The following is a 23115-nucleotide window of genomic DNA, read 5'->3' as shown; positions in this document are numbered from 1 at the left end:
CGAGGGACTAATTCTGGCTGCACAAGACCAAGCCTTAAGGACAAATGCATACAAAGTCAAAATTGAGAAGACAGCAACAGACAGTAAGTGCCGCCTATGCAAAGAAGCTGAAGAAACAGTGGACCACCTGGTAAGCTGTTGCAAGAAGATTGCACAGACTGACTACAAGCAGCGGCATGACAAAGTAGCAACAATGGTGCATTGGAAGATCTGCAAAAAATATCATTTGCCTGTAAGCAAAAACTGGTGGGATCATAAAATAGAGAAAGTCATAGAAAATGATAAAATTAAACTGCTCTGGGACTTCAGAATTCAAACAGACAAGCACCTGCAACATAACACCCCAGACTTAACAATTGTCGATAAGAAAGACAAAAAAGTCTGGATAGTGGACGTGGCAGTGCCTGGAGATAGCAGAATAGAAGAGAAAGAACTGGAGAAGATAACAAAATACAAAGACCTACAAATAGAAATAGAAAGACTGTGGCAAAAGCAAGCAAGGGTAGTACCAATAGTAATAGGCTCCTTGGGTGCAATCCCAAAACAACTGGAGCACCACTTGAACACCATTGGCATTGACAAATTTGCTATTAGTCAATTGCAAAAGGCGGCCTTATTAGGAACTGCTTCCATCCTGCGACGATACCTGTAATACCATCAAACATCCACATCTGCCTATCCCAGGTCCTGGGTAAGGACTCGATAGGTAGACAAAATGCCAAATCCAGTCTGAACATCTGGCTGACTGTGCGATGAATGATAATAATAATAATAGTAATAGTAAAGTTGGAAGGGACCTTGGAGGTCATCTAGTCCAATCCCCTGCTCAGGCAGGAAACCCTACACCATTTCGGACAAATTGAACCTGGTCTTTCCTCTGACAATACCTCAGATTCATCTCAATTACTGTAGGTGTCAAACTTGCAACGTCACGTGATGTGTCACGACATATCATGACTTTTTTTCCATTGCTGGCAGTGGGGTGGGCGTGGTTTCGCTATGATGCATTTGGCCCATGGGCCGGAAGTTTGACACCCCTACTATAGGCCTTCTGAAAAAAGTATCTCTTCTGGTAGGACACCAATGCATGGCCAGACTGATATCAACCAGGTGGCTGTTTCACAATGAGGACACGGCTACTGAAAAGCAATAGCAGCATACTTCAGTCTTCTCCATGTTGTAATACTGAAGAATAAGAAGCAGGAATGTGCAGGTGAGCAAGTTAACTCCAGCTGGAGAAGACAGTCCTGAAGGTACTTCAACACCAAGCCATCCAGGAAGGAGCATTAGAGGTTCAGACTGCACTTTGACTTGCATCCAAAAACAAATTAGAGTCCAGTGCAGGGCTTGGAACAATAGGGTAGCATAGTGTTGTGATTCCTCGCCAGCCAGTGGATCCGGCAGCTGAGTCTGAGGAATCAGATGAGGAGGAGGGGTTTGGAGTGACATTAGAGTCAGAGGAAGGTTCTGAGAAGCTCCAAGACTTACAGTTGGATGAGGACCCTGGCCCCTCTACTCGTGCCCAGGCTGAGACACAGCTGTGCTGGGAGCCTGAGTTGGACAATGATGAAGAACAGTTGGGACAAATCCAGGAAGCATGAAAGCACAGGCAAGAGAAGCGAGTAGGACAGAGGAATGCAATGGGGTGGATCCAAAGGCAAAGGAGAAGGCATTAGGAAGCCATGCCTTGGCTGCACAATAAAAGGGAAGGTGTGGGAGGTGCTGGTTGCCGAAGGCAACCGTTTGTGTTGAGGATTGAGTTTCTGTGGACTGTGTTTGTTTGCCTTGGACATTGACTCAGGTCTGTGAATAATAAAAGGGGTTGTTTTTTTCTTGTGGTTCCTGCCTATTTCTTGGAAGAGGGGTTTCTTCTTGTGAGCATAACAAGGACTCACGTAGGCTGGGACAGAACACATGCTTAAGGCTGAGCATTTAATCCTCAGAGGCAGCTCTATGAGGAGCACATTACAGTAGTCCAGAATTCATGAAGATGAGCCTCACTGTCCCCAGTGCTTCCTCCTGAAGCAGTTGTTTTAGGGTTCCCCGGTGCTATCTGAGTTTGACTGTCTAGGGCAGGGGTAGGCAACCTTGGCTCTTTTAGGACTTGTGGACTACAACCCCGAGAATTCCTGAGCCAGCATGGCTGGTTCATGAATTCTGGATATTGAAGTCCACAAGTCGTAAAAGAGCCAAGGTTGCCTACCCTGGACTAGGGAGATTCTCAGTCATCCAGATCATTGTTATCCCAAAGAGCCCTGGTGGTGCAATGGTTAGAATGTAGTACTGCAGGCTACCTCTGCTGACTGCCGGCTGCCAGCAGTTCTGCAGTTTGAATCTCATCGGCTCAAGGTTGACTCAGCCTTCCATCCTTCCGAGGACAGTAAAATGAGGACCCAGATTGTTGTGGGCAAGAGGCTGTCTCTGTAAACCATTTATAGAGGGCTGTACAGCACTGTGAAGCGGTATATACCATAAGTCTAAGTGCTATTGCTAAAGGTGCTTTTTTCATGAGGCAACTGGACTGTCTTGTTTTTCTTTGAAGACATTTCACTTCTCATCCCAGAAGCTTCTTCAGGCTTGCCTGGATGGTGGGGAATGGAAGGATTTATATTCCTTGCAGACAGCTGATCATTTGCATTCTTTTAGAGAGTAGTGCTAGTGCACAATGCTAGCACTATGATGATGTTACCTAGTTGGGTAATGGAACGTCTGCAAGAAAACAGCCAAGCTCAGAGAGCACCCAGAATCCCCTCAGTTCAACACTGAGCTACAAATATTCTCTTCCAGTGGCATTTGCCTTATTTGTTTAGAAGTAGAGGGCTCCTAATTGCTGCCTCGGGCAGTCTATGAAATGCTGTCTAAGTATATTTGAACTGGCATGTCCATATCCCTAGATATGTAGCACTTTTGAATTTTTTCTCCCCAGGTTTCTTTTGGTGCCATTGTGAAAATCCATGCTGTGTGTATTTGCCATTTTCGCACCTTTGAGATGATACTAAAAGATAATAATTTATTACAGTAATACCTTGGTACTCAACTGCTTTGAAACTCATCAAATTTGATACTCAATGCATTTTGATGCAAAAATCTTGTCCCTGTACTCATCGTTTGTTTAGTACTCATTGCACAAGCTAGAACTTGTCGATGTCAGTTGCCTTGTGACTCACTATCCTCATGGGAAAAATTTGTTTGGTACTCATCATTTTTAGTACTCATTGTGCCTCCTAGAACCAATTAATGATGAGTATCGAGGCACCACTTTACTTGAAGAATCAGAACATTCTCCCGAAGTAATGTTTTTAGTTCTCTAAATCTGAAAACAGATCCGTTATTCAGAGCCCGTTATTTCCAGCAATACAATAAATCATGCAATGCATTTGTTCTATTTCCTCTTTGGCCAAGTTTCATTTTCCCTCTTAGGAAGAAAGTAAAATGCTTCAACTGTGAATGTCCTTGACTTCAGAACTTTTCCGCTAGGAATTGTCCTGTTCCAGAGGAGAATTAATGAAAGGCTCCCTATAGTTGATCCTCCATATGAATAAATTTGTATCATTAGTCGCTTCTAATTGGACTATATGTTACTTGGACTATATGTTACTTGGATATTGGGATCGTCTCAATTGTTCATTCTGGGGAATTCTGGGAGTTGAAGCCGACATATCTTAATGTTGCCAAGGCTAAGAAACACTAAACCAGATATTGGTTATCTTGGCCCCAAATTTCAGTTCTGTTTAAGATCTAAACTGGGCTTCCCTATCCTAATATGTTTATACCAAAATACAAAATAACAGAGATGAAAGGGATGTTGGAGATCTTCTGGTCCAATCCACTGCTCAAGTAGGAGACAGAGAAGAGCAACAAAGATGACTAGGGGACTGGAGGCAAAACATATAAGTAATGGTGGCTGGAATTGGGTATGTCTAGTTTAATGAAAAGAAGGACTAGGGGTGACATGATAGCAGTGTTCCAGTATCTCAGGGGCTGCCACAAAGAAGAGGAAGTCAAGCTATTCTCCAAAGCACCTGAAGGCAGGACAAGAAGCAACTAATCAAGGAGAGAAACAACCTAGAACTAAGGAGAAACTTCCTGACAGTTAGAACAATTAATCAGTGGAACAACCTGCCTCCAGAAGCGGTGAATGCTCCAACACTGGAACTCTTTAAGAAGAGACTGGACAGCCATTTGTCTGAAATGGTATAGGGTTTCTTGCCTGAGCAGGGGGTTGGACTAGATGACCTCCAAGGTCCCTTCCAACTTCATCATCATCATCATCATCATCATCATCATCATTATTATTATTATTATTATTATTATTATTATTATTACATCACACCATTCTGGGCAAATGGCTGTCCAATCTCTTCTTGAAAACCTCTGCTGATGGAGCACCCACAACGTCTGGAGGCAAGCTGCTCCACTGATCAGTTGTTCTCTGTGACAAAATTTTCCCCTTAATTCTAGCTTGGATCTCTCTTTAATAAGCTTCCATCTAGTATTTATTTATTTATTTTTAAAATTTATAAGCCGCCCCACTCCCGGAGGACTCTGGGCGGCTAACAATAAAAACACATAAAACATAACAAAACAACCAGTACAAGAACAGTCATCCAGGGGTCAGATTTTATAAACCCCAGGCCTGCCGGAAAAGCCAGGTCTTAAGCAACTTACGGAAAACCAACAGGGTGGGAGCGGTCCTAATCTCCGGGGGGAGCTGGTTCCAAAACGTGGGCGCCATCACAGAGAAAGCCCTCCTCCGCGGCCCCGCCAAATGGCACTGCTTGGCCGACGGGACCTGAAGGAGGCCCAGCCTGTGGGATCTAACCGGATGAAGGGAACTATGAGGTAGTAGGCAGTTTCTTGTCCTGCCTTCAGGTTCTTGGGGGAATAGCTTGACTCCCTCTTCTTTGTGGCAGCCCCTGAGATATTTAAGCACTGCTATGATGTCATCCTTTGTTCTTCTCTTTGCTAGACTAAGTGTACTCAGTTCCCTCAATCATTCGTAGTATAGTTTTAGCCTCCAGTCCTCTAATCATCTTATTTGCTCTTCTCTGCACTCTTTCCAGAGTCTCAACATGGTGACCAGAACTGAATGCAGTATTCCATATATGGCAATCACACTTTTGTACTACAATTCTCAGAAATTTCTGCAAGAAGGTAGGCTGGGATTTTGGGAATTTCCATCCCAACTCAACTCAATTCAAAACCACCAGGCGTGGAGGAAGCCCAGCTCAAGTTGCAAGTAGTCCAAGTTGTCTAGATTATCCAGTTGTACGTATATACAGTTGCATTTATTTATAACCATAAAGTGAGGTTACCTAATCTCATAAATGCCAATTGACCAGCTGACTCTGGAAGGATATCAATTGCAGGCCGTTCCACAGGAGGCCATGGTGCCCTCATGCTTGCCCCCCCAAAATCTTGGAAAATATAAAATCTCTGCCAGCATTTGCAACACACTTCAGTATCCATTTGGGAAAAGGCTTTTAGGGAATATCTAGGATCAAACACAGCAAACTGGGGATCCTCTGTTGCCACACGAATCACGAAAATTCATCAGGGTTCTCCTCTCAATATCCTAATGGACCAAGATGATTAGTTCCTTAGGGTGGGGCAATTGTTTCTGGATGACCCTATTCAAACAAAATCCTTCACCAGATCATGAACTGGGTTAGTATGTCGGTGGACTTAATTTTAGCTTCGAAGTCCCTAGAGCAGTGTGGTGCTGATTAAGCCTGCATCAACCCAAAGGTTGAAAGACAGAAAAATTCCAGAGTAGATTTAGGAGAGTAGGGCTTTTCTAAACACCCCATAATTGTTTCTTTTCTACTTTGGGGTGTGTGTGTGTGACATGATAGCAGTCTATCAATATTTGTGGGGCTGTCACAGAGAGAAGAGGGTTGACCTGTTATCAAAGCACCTGAGGGTAGGACAAGAAGCAATGGATGGAAACTAATTAAGAAGAGAAGCAACCTAGAACTAAGGAGAAATTTCCTGACAGTGAGAACAACAAAGATGATTAGGGGACTGGAGGCTAAAACATATAAGGAATGGTTGCTGGAATTGGGTATGTCTAGTTTAACGAAGAGAAGGACAAAGGGGGACATGATAGCAGTATTCCAATATTCCAATATCTCAGGGGCTGCCACAAAGAAGAGGGAATCAAGCTATTTTCCAAAGCGCCTGAAGGCAGGACAAGAAGCAACCTAGAACTAAGGAGAAACTTCCTGACAGTGAGAACAATTAATCAGTGGAACAACCTGCCTCCAGAAGCAGTAAATGCTCCAACACTGGAAGTTTTTAATAAGAAACTGAAAAGCCATTTGTCCGAAATGGTATAGGGTTTCCTGCCTGAGCAGGGGGTTGGAGTAGATGACCTCCAAGGTCCCTTCCAACTTTACTATTATTATTGTTATCGATCATCGCACAGTCAGCCAGATGCTCATACTGGACCTAGCACTCTGTCCATCCATCGAGTCCTTATCCAGGACCCGGGATAGGCAGATGTGGATGTCTGATGGTACTACAGATATCGTCGCAGGATGGAAGCAGTTCCCAGCAAGGCTGCCCTCTGCAACTGGCCAATAGTGAACCTGTCTGTTATTTCTGATTCTGGATGTTGTTCTTTCCAGAACTGGTGCATTCGCTTTAGATATCCTCTTCTTGTTGGAGTTGATCTCTAGTAACAGATCATTATTTCTTTGTTTTAATCACTGTGTATCTGCGACGGGTAAACACCTTTTCTTCCAGTAGTTCTGCAGCTGCTGGCCCTGGTTGCTCAGCCAACAGTCCTGAGTCCTGTAACCCATTTTTCACCAGATATCCAGGAACTCCAATATCTAGCGCGGACCTTGTTAACCCGGGCGACATCCGAGCCAGTATGGCATTCTGAAATTTACGTCTCACCATATTTTTTATGGGAGAGACACTCTTTGTCTGACTCCTCTGATGAGACCTGTCCAGTATGGTTGAACCTCTGGCATAGCTCTCATCTTCCTCAGAGTACACAAACCCCACAACCACGTCAAGGTATTAATCATCGCATCATCATCATCATCATCATCATCATCATCATCATCAGTGGAACGACTAGGCTCCAGAAGTTGTGGGTGCTCCATCACTGGAGGTTTTCAAAAAGAGAGTGGACAGCCATTTGTTCCAAATGGTATAGGATCTCCTGGTTATGCAGGGGGTTGGACTAGAAGACCTCCAAAGTCCCTTCCAACTCTGTTATTCTGTAATATGATTCTTTTTCACCCTTTTGGAGAACACAACCAACAACTAAGAAATGACAATTTCTTGGTCTCCTTTGCAGAGGTTGGGAGACCCCAGAAAATGGCTGGTGTCCAAATGACTAAGTGGCCTTGATACTACACTGCTGATATGAGGACAGCAGATGATGACCAAAATTGTCAGTCAAAAAGCCATCTTGACTCTTCCTGTAGATCGCATCTTTAATGATGGAAAGGGATACAATTACTTGCCTTCTTATGCGATCAAAAAAGGGCTCAGACACAATCATGCTCCAAAGTAGGTCATGTGTTCAAGCAGAACGTGGCCACCAGTGATTTGGCCTGAACATGTGACAACGCTGTGACAATAGATGTTCCCGCTATGACAACTGAGAGAAATTAAAGCCGTTTTACTTTGCTTTTAGCTTGCTTTCTTTGCTCTTTAGGAAAACATATGTAGAAGGGGGGGATGGGGTGAATGCTTGAGCTCAGCTAGCCATAATAATAGCGCAGCTTCATGGGAACTCAAGGACACAGACTGATAATATTTGGCTGGCGTGTTTTAAGTTAATTGGAGAATGTGATTTATGACTGCCTTATGGGAGTGGGAATTGCAACTTGTTACTTTGTATCTGGGTGGGGGAAGCTTAGCTTTGGGTTCAACTATGGAGTGCCGATAATTGGTTTCCTCAATAAAATGTTCTTTAAGAAAGAATCCTTGCCTTGAAGTTCTTCGATGGGTTTCATCTATCGGAACCATGACATGTTATGATTCCTGTATAATAAACAGGAATAAATGCTACTTAGAACATAGAATATCGAATCATAGGGCTGGGAGGCACCTTGGAGGTCTTCTGGTCAAACGCCCTGCTCAAGGTGGGAGGCCCTATACCATCCCAGTGATGGGCACCCACAACTTCTGGAGGTAAGCTGTTCCATTGATTAATTGTTCCCACTGTCAGGAAATTTCTCCTCAATTCTAGGTGGGATCTCTCCTTGACAAGCTTCCACCTGTTGCTTCTTGTCCTGCCCTCTGGTGCTTTGGGGAATAAGTCAATCCCCTGTTCTGTATGATGGCCCTTCAACTACTGGAAGACTATTATTATTATTATTATTATTATTATTATTATTATTATTATTATTATTATTGTTGTTGTTGTTGTTGTTATTGTTATGGATTATCGCACAGTGAGCCAGATGTTCAGGCTGGATTTGGCATTTGTCTACCTATCGAGTCCTTACCAAGGACCTGGGATAGGCAGATGTGGATGTTTGATGGTATTACAGATATTGTCGCAGGATGGAAGCAGTTCCTAGTAAGGCCGCCTTTTGCAATTGACTAATAGCAAATTTGTCAATGCCAATGGTGTTCAAATGGTGCTCCAGATAGACACACACACACACACACACAGAGAGAGAGAGAGAGAGAGAGAGAGAGAGAGATAAAAGATAGAGATGATAGATATAATGGTGGGATTCAGCCAGTTTGCACCACTTCAGCAGAACTAATAGCTATTTTTTTGTTGCCAAGGTCAAGAATGGACTTCCAGAAGCGGCATCCACACAGAGAACCGGTTGTTCACATATTTGAATCCCACCAATGGATAGCTAGCACCCAAGGAGCCTATTACTATTGGTACTACTCTTGCTTGCTTTTGTCACAGTCTTTCTATTTCTATTTGTAGGTCTTTGTATTTTGTTATCTTCTCCAGTTCTTCTTCTTCTTCTTCTTCTTCTTCTTCTTCTTCTTCTTCTTCTTCTTCTTCTTCTTCTTCTTCTTCTTCTTCTTCTTCTTCTTCTTCTTCTTCTTCTTCTTCTTCTTCTTCTTCTTCTTCTTCTTTCTCTCTTCTTCTTCTTCCTATTATTATTATTATATCGATCATCGCACAGTCAGCCAGATGTTCAGACTGGATTTGGCATTTTGTCTACCTATCGAGTCCTTACCCAGGACCTGGGATAGGCAGATGTGGATGTTTGATGGTATTACAGATATCGTCGCAGGATGGAAGCAGTTCCTAATAAGGCCGCCTTTTGCAATTGACTAATAGCGAATTTGTCAATGCCAATGGTGTTCAAGTGGTGCTCCAGTTGTTTTGGGATTGCACCCAAGGAGCCTATGACTATTGGTACTACCCTTGCTTGCTTTTGCCACAGTCTTTCTATTTCTATTTGTAGGTCTTTGTATTTTGTTATCTTCTCCAGTTCTTTCTCTTCTATTCTGCTATCTCCAGGCACTGCCACATCCACTATCCAGACTTTTTTGTCTTTCTTATCGACAATTGTTAAGTCTGGGGTGTTATGTTGCAGGTGCTTGTCTGTTTGAATTCTGAAGTCCCAGAGCAGTTTAATTTTATCATTTTCTATGACTTTCTCTATTTTATGATCCCACCAGTTTTTGCTTACAGGCAAATGATATTTTTTGCAGATCTTCCAATGCACCATTGTTGCTACTTTGTCATGCCGCTGCTTGTAATCAGTTTGTGCAATCTTCTTGCAACAGCTTACCAAGTGGTCCACTGTTTCTTCAGCTTCTTTGCATAGGCGGCACTTACTGTCTGTTGCTGTCTTCTCAATTTTGACTTTGTATGCATTTGTCCTTAAGGCTTGGTCTTGTGCAGCCAGAATTAGTCCCTCGGTCTCTTTCTTCAATTTTCCTGCTCTTAGCCATTGCCAGGTTTTATTATTATCTGCTTTCCCAGCTATTTTTTTCATGTATTGGCCATGTAGTGCTTTGTCTTCCCATGCCTCTATTCTGTTCTTCATTTGGTCTTTCTTGTAGGCCAGTTTGGTCTCTCCAGTAGTTAGTAAGCCTTCCTGATATACTAATTTCAGTGCATCTTCATCATTGTTCTTCAGATATTCTTCCAAAGCCATTTTTTCTTCTTCAACCATCTGATGTACTTGTAGCATTCCACGCCCACCTATTTGCCTTGGTAGATAAAGTCTATCAATGTCACTGCGTGGATGAAGGGCATGATTCATTGTCATTATTTTTCTGGTCTGCCTATCCATTGCTTTTAGTTCTGCTTGAGTCCAGTCCACTATTCCAGCTGTGTACCTAATGACTGGGATTGCCCAGGTGTTGATTGCCTTTATGGTATTTCCTCCATTGAGTTTGGATTTTAAGATCTTCTTCACTTTCTTGATGTATTCACCTCTAATTTTTTTCTTGACTTCAGTGTGCTTGATGTTGTCAGCTTGAAGGATACCCAAGTATTTGTAGTACTCTTCCTCATCCAGACTCTTAATGTTATTTTCGTGGGGCATCTTGATTCCTTCAGTTTTCACTATTTTTCCTTGTTTGATAGTAAGTGTGGCACATTTGTCCAAGCCAAACTCCATTACAATATCTTGGCTATATATACGGACAGTGTTGAGCAGCGATTCTATTTCAGATGATGTTTTTCCATACAGCTTCAGATCATCCATATAAAGGAGGTGGGATAGTCTGGCAGATGTTTTTGATGTTTGATAGCCATGTCCTGAGTTATTCAGTATTGTTGACAGAGGAAACAGTGCAATAACAAATAGTAATGGTGATAATGAATCTCCTTGAAATATTCCTCTCTTGATATTAACCTCTCCCAGCCTCTCACCATTGATCTGCAACTGTGTCTTCCATTGTGCCATCGATCTTTGCACAAATTTTCTGATGTTTCTACTGACTCCTGTTATTTCTAGGCACTTTATTATCCAATCATGTGGCAGAGAGTCAAATGCCTTTTTGTAGTCAATCCATGCCACATTCAGGTTGGTCTTCCTTCTCTTGCAGTTTTCCAAGATCATTTTATTATTATTATTTTATTATTATATTATTATTATTATTATTATTATTATTATTATCATCTATGGAGAAACTTCCTGACAGTTAGAACAATTAACCAGTGGAACAACCTGCCTCCAGAAGCGGTGAATGCTCCAACACTGGAAGTTTTTAAGAAGAGACTGGACAGCCATTTGTCCGAAATGTATAGGGTTTCCTGCCTGAGCAGGGGGTTGGACTAGATGACCTCCAAGGTCCCTTCCAACTTTATCATTATTATTATTATTATTATTATTATTATTATTATTATTCTGTTATTCTATGATATTCTGCTGATTTCTCTTATGTTCTTTTTCAGAATGAAGTGTTTCAGGATCTCTCTATGGTCCACCTACTTATTTATCTAGTTCCCACAAAAATCCCTTCATCTGAAGACCAAGATTTCAGCTTTCAACCACAAGGATCCAAGCCAGCTTGTGGAAGGACGAGAAGAAAAAAAGAGAGACAGAGACAGAGAGAGACAGAAAGACATCTGATAACATCAGCCTGCCCTGTTTGATGGAAATGTCTCACAATATGGTGGGAGAAAATGGCTTCCACTGCACCCACAAACTTATTTTTTCCAACACACTCAATTCTGTGGAGAACAGCCCTCCTTTTGACAGCCCCAGTCCCGAGGAATCCTGCACCACCCCTTTGAGCAATGGGACGTTCTACTCCAACACAAACAGTCCTTCAGATTCCTGCATGAAGCCTCTCTGTGAGGCGAGATCCCCAAACGAAAACGGGTTCAATGGCAGCATTAAATACGTCTCCACTGAACGGGAGGTCCTGGTGTGTGGATGGGGAGGCTTCACCCCGAGTTGTTTACAGTTTTTCAACACCCCAAAAGGGGTTCTGTTCTTCCTGTGCGTGGCTTCCTTCTTGCAAGGCATGACTGTCAACGGCTTTATCAACACCGTCATTACGTCGATCGAACGGCGCTTTGATCTTCAGAGCTACCAAAGCGGTTTGATTGCCAGCTCCTATGACATCGCGGCCTGCGTGTGTTTAACGTTTGTCAGTTACTTTGGGGGCAATGGGCATAAACCACGGTGGCTGGGCTGGGGAGTTTTGATCATGGGGATTGGCTCCCTCATTTTTGCCTTGCCTCATTTCACCACCAGCCAATACGAAGTCCATTTTTCAGAGGAGATTGGCACGTGTTCCTCCAATCAAACTGCGTGGTGTGCAGAAAGTGTCTCCACACTGTCCAATTATCAGTTTGTCTTCATGCTCGGTCAGTTTCTACATGGGATTGGAGCAACGCCACTTTATACCCTTGGGGTGACCTATCTGGATGAAAATGTCAAGTCCAACTATTCCCCTGTGTATATTGGTAAGCCTTGTGGTTCACAGAATGATGGAATGGGCAGGATGATGTCACCGAATGATATCTATCTATCTATCTATTTGAATCCCACCACTGGATAGCTATCCAGTGGTGGGATTCAAATATGTGAACAACCGGTTCTCTGTATGGATGCTGCTTCCGGAAGTCCATTCTGGGCCTTGGCAACAAAAAAATAGCTATCGGTTCTGCTGAAGTGGTGCAAACTGGCTGAATCCCACCACTGTATCTATCATCTCTATCTTTTATCTCTCTCTCTCTCTCTCCCTCTCTCTCTCCCTCTCTCTCTCTCCCTTTCTCTCTCTCTCTCTCTCTGTCTGTATCTATCTATCTATCTAGCTAGCTAGCTAGCTATCCATTGGTGGGATTCAAATATGTGAACAACCAGTTCTCTGTGTGGATGCCGCTTCCGGAAGTCCATTCTGGACCTTGGTAACAAAAAAATAGCTATCAGTTCTGCTGAAGTGGTGCAAACTGGCTGAATCCCACCATTATATCTATCATCTCTATCTTTTATCTCTATCTCTCTCTCTGTGTCTGTGTCTGTCTGTCTGTCTGTCTGTCTATCTATCTATCTATCTATCTCTATCCAGTGGTGGGATTCAAATATGTGAACAACCAGTTCTCTGTGTGGATGCCGCTTCCTGAAGTCCATCTGGGCCTGGGCAACAAAAAATTAGAATTCCTGCTGGTTAATCAGGGAATGCAGTCCTCACTGAACAAGAGAAGAAACCTTGGTAGAGGTTCTCCAGTTGAAGGCCACCTATTGGGAACGAATCCTCTGGGTCATGTAGTCCTTTATATTGTCCAGGAGGTTGGATCAGAGCAAGGGTCTCCAAACCTGGCAACTTTAAGACTTGTGGACTTCACCTCCCAGAAATCCCTAGTCAGCCATGATGGCTGGAGAATCCTGGGAGTTGGTCCACAAGTCTTAAAGTTGCCAAGTTTGGAGATCCCTGGATCCCTTTCAACTTAATAAAACTGAACGAAACTTGGAGAAAGTTATGGGTTCCTGCAGTGGCCTTCTTTGCCCAAATCTGAGCCTGAGCCAAGACCAAAATCTTCCGTGTTGAACTTTGGCCAACAGCGTTGTGTCTTTCTCTTTTCAGCTGTTTTCTACACTGCTGCCATATTGGGCCCAGCTGCTGGCTACTTGATTGGAGGCATCTTTCTCAATATTTACACTGAAGTTGGGAGACAGTAAGTTCCTGGCCCCCTTTCTCTTTCCTTCCATCAACCCTGAAACCTTCTGCCCCTTTCTTGATATGCTTCTGTCAGGTAGAATCAAAGCCAGTATCCACAGGGGATGTAGCTTCAATAAATGTCAGCATTTTCGGAGGAGTATTTCTAGTAAGATCTTCCAGTGTAAATCTGGATGTCCAGATGCTATGTAGGTTCAGGCATCTAGGACAGTGTTTCTCAACATTAACAGCTTCAAGATGAGTGGACTTCAACTCCCAGAATTCTGTAACCAGGCTGAAGCATTCTGGGAGTTGAAATCCACAAGTCATAAAAGGGCCAAGTTTGAAGACCCCTGGTCTACATACTTTATATGGAGATAGTTTTCTTTTTTCGATTATCCTTAGAACGGTGATTATCATGACATTTATTTTTGTCTCAGGTTGTCAAATGCAGTCTGAACAAACCAGAAAAATCTCAGGCTGGGCAGGAAAAGCTGAGAACCTTGTCTATTTTGTGTCTGTGTGTGTGCGCGCGTGCATACGCTCTCTGTTGTTGTTATTGTCATTTCCCTTTAGCCCTGCCTAAAGCAAAGAACAATGACTTCGATTTATTGCCCAGTTTGTAATCATTGCAAAAACATGTCCCGCTTGAAAAATTTCTCCCAAGCAACTAGGGAATTAATATATCTTTGAAGAAAGAAACAGCTACATCTCATGCTTGTGTGAATTAGCTTTGCTTCCGTGATCTGCCACAGCCAGAGAGGGACATTGGATTGGATTTCTGAAAATCTACAGCTTTTCTCCTGGTTTTATTCCCAGAATTGATCTTACACCCGATAATTCCCTGTGGGTTGGAGCATGGTGGATTGGATTCTTGGGCGCTGGGGCTGGTTCCCTCTTGATTTCAGTACCCATTTTGGGGTACCCTCATCGCCTCCCAGGTACGTGAACTGAATCTCAACCAGATTCCTTTAGCAGAGCTCCTTTTCAGGATGTTGGGAGCCTGCCAAAATAGCCCACTTCTCTTCTCTCAAGGATACAAGGCGCTATAATATTTTCCCATTGTTTGTTTGTTTTTTAATCGCAGTATTATGAACCTTGATGCATTAGATTATTCAGTGTGGATTTCAAGGCAATAATATTTATCTACCGGTAGTCTTCGACTTACGATCACAAGTAAAAATTCTGTTACTAAGCGAGACCGTTGTTAAATGAGTTTTGCCCCATGTTATGACCTTTCTTGCCACGGTCGCTAAGTGAAACATGGGTTGTAAAGGGAATCCAGCTTCCCCACTGGCTTTGCTTGTCAAAAGGTCACAAAAGGGGATCACGTGACTCTGGGACATGGCAACTATTCATTCATTCATTCATTCATTTGTATCCTGCCTTTATTATTTTCACAAATAACTCAAGACAGCGAACACACAATATTCCTTCCTTCCCATCCTTCCCTTCCATCCCTTCCTCCCTCCCTCCCTCCCTCCCTCCCTCCCCCCCTCCCTCCTTCTTCCCTCCCTCCCTCCTTCTCTCCCTCCCTCTCTCCCTCCTTCCTTCCTTCCTTCCTTCCTTCTTTCCTTCCTTCTTCCCTAACAGGTTGTTGTTATGGGGAAAATAAGAGAAGGAAGGAGCATTGTGTGTGTTTGCCATCTTGAATTATTTATAATGATGATGATGATGATAATAATAACAGTAACAATAACAATAACAATAATAATAATAAAAAGTTGGAAGGGACCTTGGAGGTCATCTAGTCCAACCCCCTGCTCAGGCAGGTAACACTATATCATTTCGGACAAATGGCTATCCAGTCTCTTCTTAAAAACGTCCAGTGTTGGAGCATTCACCGCTTCTGGAGGCAGGTTGTTCCACTGGTAAATATAATAATAATAAAGGCAGAATATAAATAAATAGTAAGGATGTCTTGAATTCATCAGAGAAGTCTTGCACCCCACTGTAGACAGATGTATTTTTTAAAAAATATTTACTTTAAAAGAAAAGGGAAAAGGGGTAAAAAAAAGATTGCAAAAATACAGTTATTGCATGGAAAAAATTGCAGAGTGTAATTATAGATTAAAAAAAAGAAAAGAAAATGCAACGGGTTCCATTGACAAAGCATCTTTATCTTTCTGTATCCACTTGGAGAGAAGCTAATTCAGTAGAAATAAAGTTTCCCAACAATTTTATATTTGAATTCTTTCAGAAGGATTACTTTTAAATGATTAAAGTCAAAGCCTAGCTAAGAAATAGAAGCAATAGAAATAAGCAATCTTTGTTAAAGAGTTGACAACCTTATTTTAACAGAAGGCAGAGCAGGAACCTCAGAACGTTGGTTGCCGATGAGAGCATCGATATGTTCAGGTGAACCAAATGACAGGCACAAATCAATGGTCTTATCGTAACATCTGATTTCACAGGATCTCAGCGCTACACAGTCATGCGAGTTTCGGAAACCCATCAATCAAAAGATGGCAGCCATAAAACAGCCTCAGATCCTGATTTCGGAAAGACGGTGAAAGACCTGCCACAGTAAGAACTTCCCTTTTATAATAATTCATAAAAATTTGTATTGAATATGACTTTGGGGTATGGGGAAAAATACTCCAGCACTGTCTTTGTTCCTTTAACCAAATGTATTCATAACAATACATTTATACTGTATTCAGATACTGTATTCAGACAATACATAGAGACGGTTTGGCATAGTGTTAAGGTTTTGGCCTAGAAACCAGGAGCCTGTGAGTTCCAGCCCTGCCTTAGGCACAAAAGTGCTTAGGCACAAAAGCTGGCTGGGTGACTTTGGCCAATCACCAAGAGATTCTGAGTTCCAGTCCCGCTTTAGGCATAAATGTCAGCTGCGTAACCTTGGGCCAAACATCAAAGGACTGTGAGTTTTAGACCTACCTAAAGCATAAAAGCTGAATGGGTGACTTTGGGTCAATCACCAGGAGAGTGTGAGCAGGACTAGAATTCACACTCTCCTAGTGATGGACCCAAAATCAGCTGGATGATTTTAAAGGAAAGTCAGCTGGATGACTTTAGATCAGTGGTTCTCAACCTGTGGGTCGGGACCCCATTTGGGGTCGAACGACCATTTCACGGGGGTCGCCAAACAAGGCTGTCCGCCATTTTTTTCCCCTTTTCTTTGGACACAGCCCTGGCAACCGGTGATGTATAAGTGATTGGGGGTCACCACAACATGGGGAACTGTATTATGGGGTCGCAGCATTAGAAAGGTTGAGAACCACTGCTTTAGATCAATCACTCTCTCTCAGCACAATGCAGTCTCAGTTGTTATTGTGGGGAAAATAGGAGGAGAAAGGACATTACCGTAAATGCCGGCGTATAAGACGACTTCCACGAGCGCTGAAATCGGCGCCAAAGACGGGGGTCGTCTTATACGCCGAGTCGTCTTATACGCCGGAAATACTGGTAGTTTCCGGCGTATAAGACGACGTTCTAGGAATGCGGCCCGGCTATAAAGACGGGGGTTGTCTTATACGCCAGGTCGCCTTGTACGCCGGCATTTACGGTATGTATGTTCACTGCCTTGTTCATAAAAATAATAAAAATGGCCTAGAAATCTAACAAATAAATAAATACAGGAAATCCAGGCTAGCAAAATACAACTATTACGGTACAGTATGTTATAACATATTATGTCCTCCAGAATAAATCATAGAGTTTATGGTAATAACTTGTTTTCTAGGTATTATAACTCTTGCTGGACTCTAAAATGCTTAATCAGTTTACTTACAAACCAGGAATAGCAGGAACACAACATGCTACGCAACCAAGAGTGGCACAGTGGTCAGAATGCAGTATTGCAGGCTGACTCTGCTGACTGCCAGCAGTTCGATCCTGACCATCCTTCCAAGGTTGATAAAATGAGGACCCCAGATTGTTGGGGGCAAGATGCTGACTCTGTAAATCACTTCAAGAGAGCTGTAAAGCACTGTGAAGTGGTACATAAGTCTTAAGTGCTATTGCTATGCTAACACTGATTAGTTTTAATTATGAACAATTATATAGTAGCTTATTGATAAGTAAATTCAACTGGTTGGTATGATTCGGTCTCTTGTAGAAATCCCCAAAATAGGGTGACAAGTTTATTTATTTATTCATTTATTGAACTTCTACGGTTGTACAAGCATAGCCAGTGGCTGGATTCCTTCAAAATGCTAACTCATGATGTCTCTTTAGTCTGGTCTAATTTGTTGTTTTATTATTCCCTTGATGAGTCTGCTACAAACCGAAGACAGCATTGGTTTGTCTTCTGAAGAAGATCCAAACAAATGCACCCTTTCATTTCGGATGCCTTTGTGCTGCCTTCAAAACAGACTGAAGTAATTCAGTGCTGTGTCTTCATTGTACACATCTTGTTAGCTGCCGCTCCTAAAGACAGAGAATAAAGAATATGTTTGGCAAAACAGGACACACCAGAAATCTGAATTGAGCTAAACTCAGAAGCATAGATTTTAGAGGAGGAACAGTCCTGTGTTTCCCTGAAAATAAGACTCGGTACTATTATTATTATTATCGATCATCGCACAGTCAGCCAGATGTTCAGACTGGATTTGGCATTTTGTCTACCTATCGAGTCCTTACCCAGGACCTGGGATAGGCAGATGTGGATGTTTGATGGTATTACAGATATCGTCGCAGGATGGAAGCAGTTCCCAATAAGGCCGCCTTTTGCAATTGACTAATAGCGAATTTGTCAATGCCAATGATGTTCAAGTGGTGCTCCAGTTGTTTTGGGATTGTACCCAAGGAGCCTATGACTATTGGTACTACCCTTGCTTGCTTTTGCCACAGTCTTTCTATTTCTATTTGTAGGTCTTTGTATTTTGTTATCTTCTCCAGTTCTTTCTCGTCTATTCTGCTATCTCCAGGCACTGCCACGTCCACTATCCAGACTTTTTTGTCTTCCTTATCGACAATTGTTAAGTCTGGGGTGTTATGTTGCAGGTGCTTGTCTGTTTGAATTCTGAAGTCCCAGAGCAGTTTAATTTTATCATTTTCTATTACTTTCTCTATTTTATGATCCCACCAGTTTTTGCTTACTATTATTATTATTATTATTATTATTATTATTATTATTATTATTATTATTATTATTATTATTATGGATCATCGCACAGTCAGCCAGATGTTCAGACTGGATTTGGCATTTTGTCTACCTATCGAGTCCTTACCCAGGACCTGGGATAGGCAGATGTGGATGTTTGATGGTATTACAGGTATCGTCGCAGGCTGGAAGCAGTTCCTAATAAGGCCGCCTTTTGCAATTGACTAATAGCAAATTTGTCAATTCCAATGGTGTTCAAGTGGTGCTCCAGTTGTTTTGGGATTGCGCCCAAGGAGCCTATGACTATTGGTACTACCCTTGCTTGCTTTTGCCACAGTCTTTCTATTTCTATTTGTAGGTCTTTGTATTTTGTTATCTTTTCCAGTTCTTTCTCTTCTATTCTGCTATCTCCAGGCACTGCCACCTCCACTATCCAGACTTTTTTGTCTTTCTTATCGACAATTGTTAAGTCTGGGGTGTTATTATTATTATTATTATTATTATTATTATTATTATTATTATTATTATGGATCATCGCACAGTCAGCCAGATGTTCAGACTGGATTTGGCATTTTGTCTACCTATCGAGTCCTTACCCAGGACCTTGGATAGGCAGATGTGGATGTTTGATGGTATTACAGATATCGTCGCAGGATGGAAGCAGTTCCTAGTAAGGCCGCCTTTTGCAATTGACTAATAGCGAATTTGTCAATGCCAATGGTGTTCAAGTGGTGCTCCGGTTGTTTTGGGATTGCACCTAAGGAGCCTATTACTATTGGTACTACCCTTGCTTGCTTTTGCCACAGTCTTTCTATTTCTATTTGTAGGTCTTTGTATTTTGTTATCTTCTCCAGTTCTTTCTCGTCTATTCTGCTGTCTCCAGCCACTGCCACGTCCACTATCCAGACTTTTTTGTCTTTCTTATCGACAATTGTTAAGTCTGGGGTGTTATGTTGCAAGTGCTTGTCTGTTTGAATTCTGAAGTCCCAGAGCAGTTTAATTTTATCATTTTCTATGACTTTCTCTATTTTATGATCCCACTAGTTTTTGCTTACAGGCAAATGATATTTTTTGCACATCTTCATTATTATTATTATTATTATTATTATTATTATTATTATTATTATTATTATTATTATTATTATGGATCATCGCACAGTCAGCCAGATGTTCAGACTGGATTTGGCATTTTGTCTACCTATCAAGTCCTTAGCACATTATTATTATTATTATTATTATTGTTGTTGTTGTTGTTGTTGTTGTTGTTGTTGTTGTTATTTTGTCTCCAAAAGAGGCATCAAGTCTTATTTTGGGGGGGTGGGTGTCTTTTCTACTTACCCCCACACCAACAGACCTTCCCCAGCCTGCCTACTTCTTCTGCAGTTGAAGGAGCAGCTTCATTCTGCAGCTGAGAATGGAGCTCCAGCCTGCATTTCACCATCAGAGGCCTTTCTGGAAGGCCAGTGCAGCCGATAACCGAGCAAGGGATTTGCGCAGAAGAAGTGGGCCGGCAAGGAGAGGCCTGGCTGCCAGGTAAATGGGTGCAGGGCGCATGGGGCAGCTCCACACACACCACCCCTGCCCTAGCTTATTTTTAGGCGTGTGCCTCGCCCCTAAACTAAGGCTTATTTTGGGGGTAGGGCTTATTTTCTGGGAAATACAGTAATTTGGTTAATCCTTCAGTTAACCTGTTTGAAATTGTGAAGTTCAATCTATTGTAAACCCATCTTTGCAAAGAAAATTGTATTTCTCTGAGGTCTCTTGATAAAAGCAAGTATACAGCACCCATTGTTAATCTAAGAACTGCTAACACTAAAAAATACATGGAACCTATATCTGAATTGTTTGACCCTCTGCCACTTTTCAAGGCCATGACACAGCTATTCTGCATAAGAAAATTAAATTCAAAAATAACATTTAAAAGCCAGGCAGAGTGTGACCAACAACTCAATGAACAAAGATGAACTAAAAGCCGAAATTTAAACTATGTTGTGAGGTTAACCTCTTTTTCCTCCAAATATTAATCCAAGGTTTATTGAATGAAAGGATGAAACCGAGATCTTTGCATTAAGAAACCATCTGAGAAACTCTGCAAAATCATCTAAATTATTTCCTTATTCCAATACCAGATACACCGTTGGGTTTATACATCATTCTTAACCTTAAACTTAACTACCGTATATTCCGGCGTATAGGGCGACTCGGCGTATAAGACGACCCCCGAGTTCGACGCCGGGTCGCAAGACGATCACGCCAAATCGCAAGATGATCGATGCCGAGTCGCATATAAGACGACTTTCTAGGCATGCGACTTGGCATCGATTGTCTTATACGCCGGAAATAACGTTATTTCCAGCGTATAAGACGACTTTCTAGGCATGCGACTCGGCGTCGATCATCTTATACGCCGGAAATAACATTATTTCCGGCGCATAAGATGATCGATGCCGAGTCGCATGCCTAGAAAGTCGTCTTATACGCCGGAAATAACGTTATTTCCGGCGTATAAGACGACTTTCTAGGCATGCGACTTGGCATCGATTGTCTTATACGCCGGAAATAACGTTATTTCCGGTGCATAAGATGATAGACGCCGAGTCGCATGCCTAGAAAGTCGTCTTATACGCCAGAAACTCCCTTATTTCCGGCGTATAAGACAACTCGGCGTATAAGACAACCCCCGAGTTCGGAGGCTGTTTCATCGCTCTCAAAAGTCGTCTTATACGCCGGAATATACGGTATATACAGTTGTATTCTTTAACATGCTGTGCCTAAACAAATATATGTCATTCTGATTTAACATGGCTTGGTCCACACAAGATGTTAAGATAGTGGCTTGTTTCCCACAATATAAAAGTCATAAAATAAGTTTAATCTAGCTTGGCATTTCCTACTAATAGTTAAAATTCTAGCACTGATATTGTTACCTACTTTGGGTAATGAAAGATCTGCAAGAAAGAAATTAAAAACAAGCTCAGAGAGTTCCAAAAAAACCCTTGGTTAAAACTCTCACTTTCCCAATACCCTTGACTATTCAAATAGACAGAACTACTTTGTGACATACATTGTCTGGTTAATTTTCTTCTCTTTCTAATTTCCAGGCAGGGAACAGAAAAAACCTTAAGTAAAGCAGAAGAAAGTACCATAAATTGCATTTTAGATTAGGGTTTTTTTTTCCCCACCAGATTTAACTGCCTAGAAATATAGACATCTTACCAGCTGGTGTGTTCCTAGGTCTTTCTCACTTCTGGGAAAGCGCTTGTGTGAGAAAATATTGTTGAACAGCTATTACAGCATATCACAAGGGAGTTGGTGTACAATTATTGTCTCTAATAGGTTTTGTTTAGGAAGCAATTTTCCGTAAAAGACATTTCTCTGTTCCTAGAACTATTTCCCCCCCTTAACACTTCAATAATAAAGACGATTGATTGATTGATTGATTTGATTTGATTTATGTGCTGCCCACCTCATCCAGAGATGACTCTGGGGTTTTGGAGGAGTATTTTTCTTGGATTTAGGGATTTTTCTTGGAGCTAGGGATTTTTTGATGGAGGAGGAATACACTCTCGTAAAAAAGAGGTAGACTTGCACAAGCTAAAATACACCCATTATTAGACTGGATGTTTACCTGGGACTTTTCTGTAGTTAGGAGAAAACACTGCAACTGGAACCATTTTCTAGAAGAAGAATTCCCAGATGTAAGATCTGCTGGAATTTCTTTTGCCCCCTCCCCTCTTTCAGAATTCCTTCCTTCCTCCGATCAGTGTTTTCCAATCTGGCAATCAAAGATACTTTGGGACTTCAATTTGAGGATTCTCAATTAAAGTTTGGTAACTCTAGTTTTGTAATTCTGACTTTCTGGGAAAGTTGTGAAAACCTGTCCTTGGTTGCCTGGATTCTTTTCATTTTTTTGTTCTAATATTCTTCTAGGACAGGGATGTCCAACCTTAGCAACTTTAAGATTTGTGGACTTCAACTCCCAGAATTCCTCAGCCAGCCATGCTGGCTGGGGAATTCTGGGAGTTGAAGTCCTCAGGTCTTCAAGTTGCCAAAGTTGGACATCCTTGTTCTAACTATTGATGTCTAACTAACCACAATGGAGAGAGAGAGAGACTTTTAAAAGATAACAACTATTTTTCTTTAATTATAAGAAATTAGGTGAACATGCCACGAGGGATATGGATTATAATCCTCAGGAAAACCTTGCAAAAAAAAAAGCAACTAAAATAAATGGGAATCGCCTTATTAATGCTTAAGTATCTGTGTGGAATGTAGGATCTACACTAAATAATTTGTTCCCTGCTGTTGTTTCGGATCCTAAAGGTCATTTTGGCTGCTACTGAAGAACCCAACTTTCATCTTCCTTTGCTTAGCTGGAGCTACAGAAGCTACCTTGATTGCCGGGATGTCAACATTTGGCCCCAAATTCCTCGAATCCCAATTTAGCTTAAGTGCCTCTGAAGCAGCAACTTTTTTTGGTAAGA

The 23115-nt window shown here is 41.9% G+C and overlaps 1 protein-coding gene across 2 annotated transcripts in view; it reads left to right on the top strand.

Moving 5' to 3' along the window:
* The window catches only part of SLCO4A1 (solute carrier organic anion transporter family member 4A1), a 58348-nt gene that overhangs the window by 22775 nt on the left and 12458 nt on the right, over positions 1–23115 (top strand). The window contains exons 2-7 of one of the 2 annotated variants that reach the window (XM_039354023.1): positions 5064–5154; positions 11351–12370; positions 13492–13582; positions 14383–14504; positions 15978–16089; positions 22955–23109. In XM_039354023.1, coding sequence (XP_039209957.1) covers positions 11551–12370; positions 13492–13582; positions 14383–14504; positions 15978–16089; positions 22955–23109 — 1300 coding nt within the window. In that variant the 5' untranslated portion in view covers positions 5064–5154; positions 11351–11550. The remainder of the gene's footprint in view (positions 1–5063; positions 5155–11350; positions 12371–13491; positions 13583–14382; positions 14505–15977; positions 16090–22954; positions 23110–23115) is intronic. The other variant, XM_039354022.1, reaches the window with a different exon arrangement.

Source organism: Crotalus tigris, unplaced genomic scaffold, assembly GCF_016545835.1.
Source record: "Crotalus tigris isolate CLP2741 ecotype Arizona unplaced genomic scaffold, ASM1654583v1 scf7180000018545.510300, whole genome shotgun sequence".
NCBI classification, from domain to species: domain Eukaryota; kingdom Metazoa; phylum Chordata; class Lepidosauria; order Squamata; family Viperidae; genus Crotalus; species Crotalus tigris.
The sequence above is the reverse complement of the archived record's forward strand: the minus strand, read 5'-3'. Positions and strand labels throughout refer to the sequence as shown.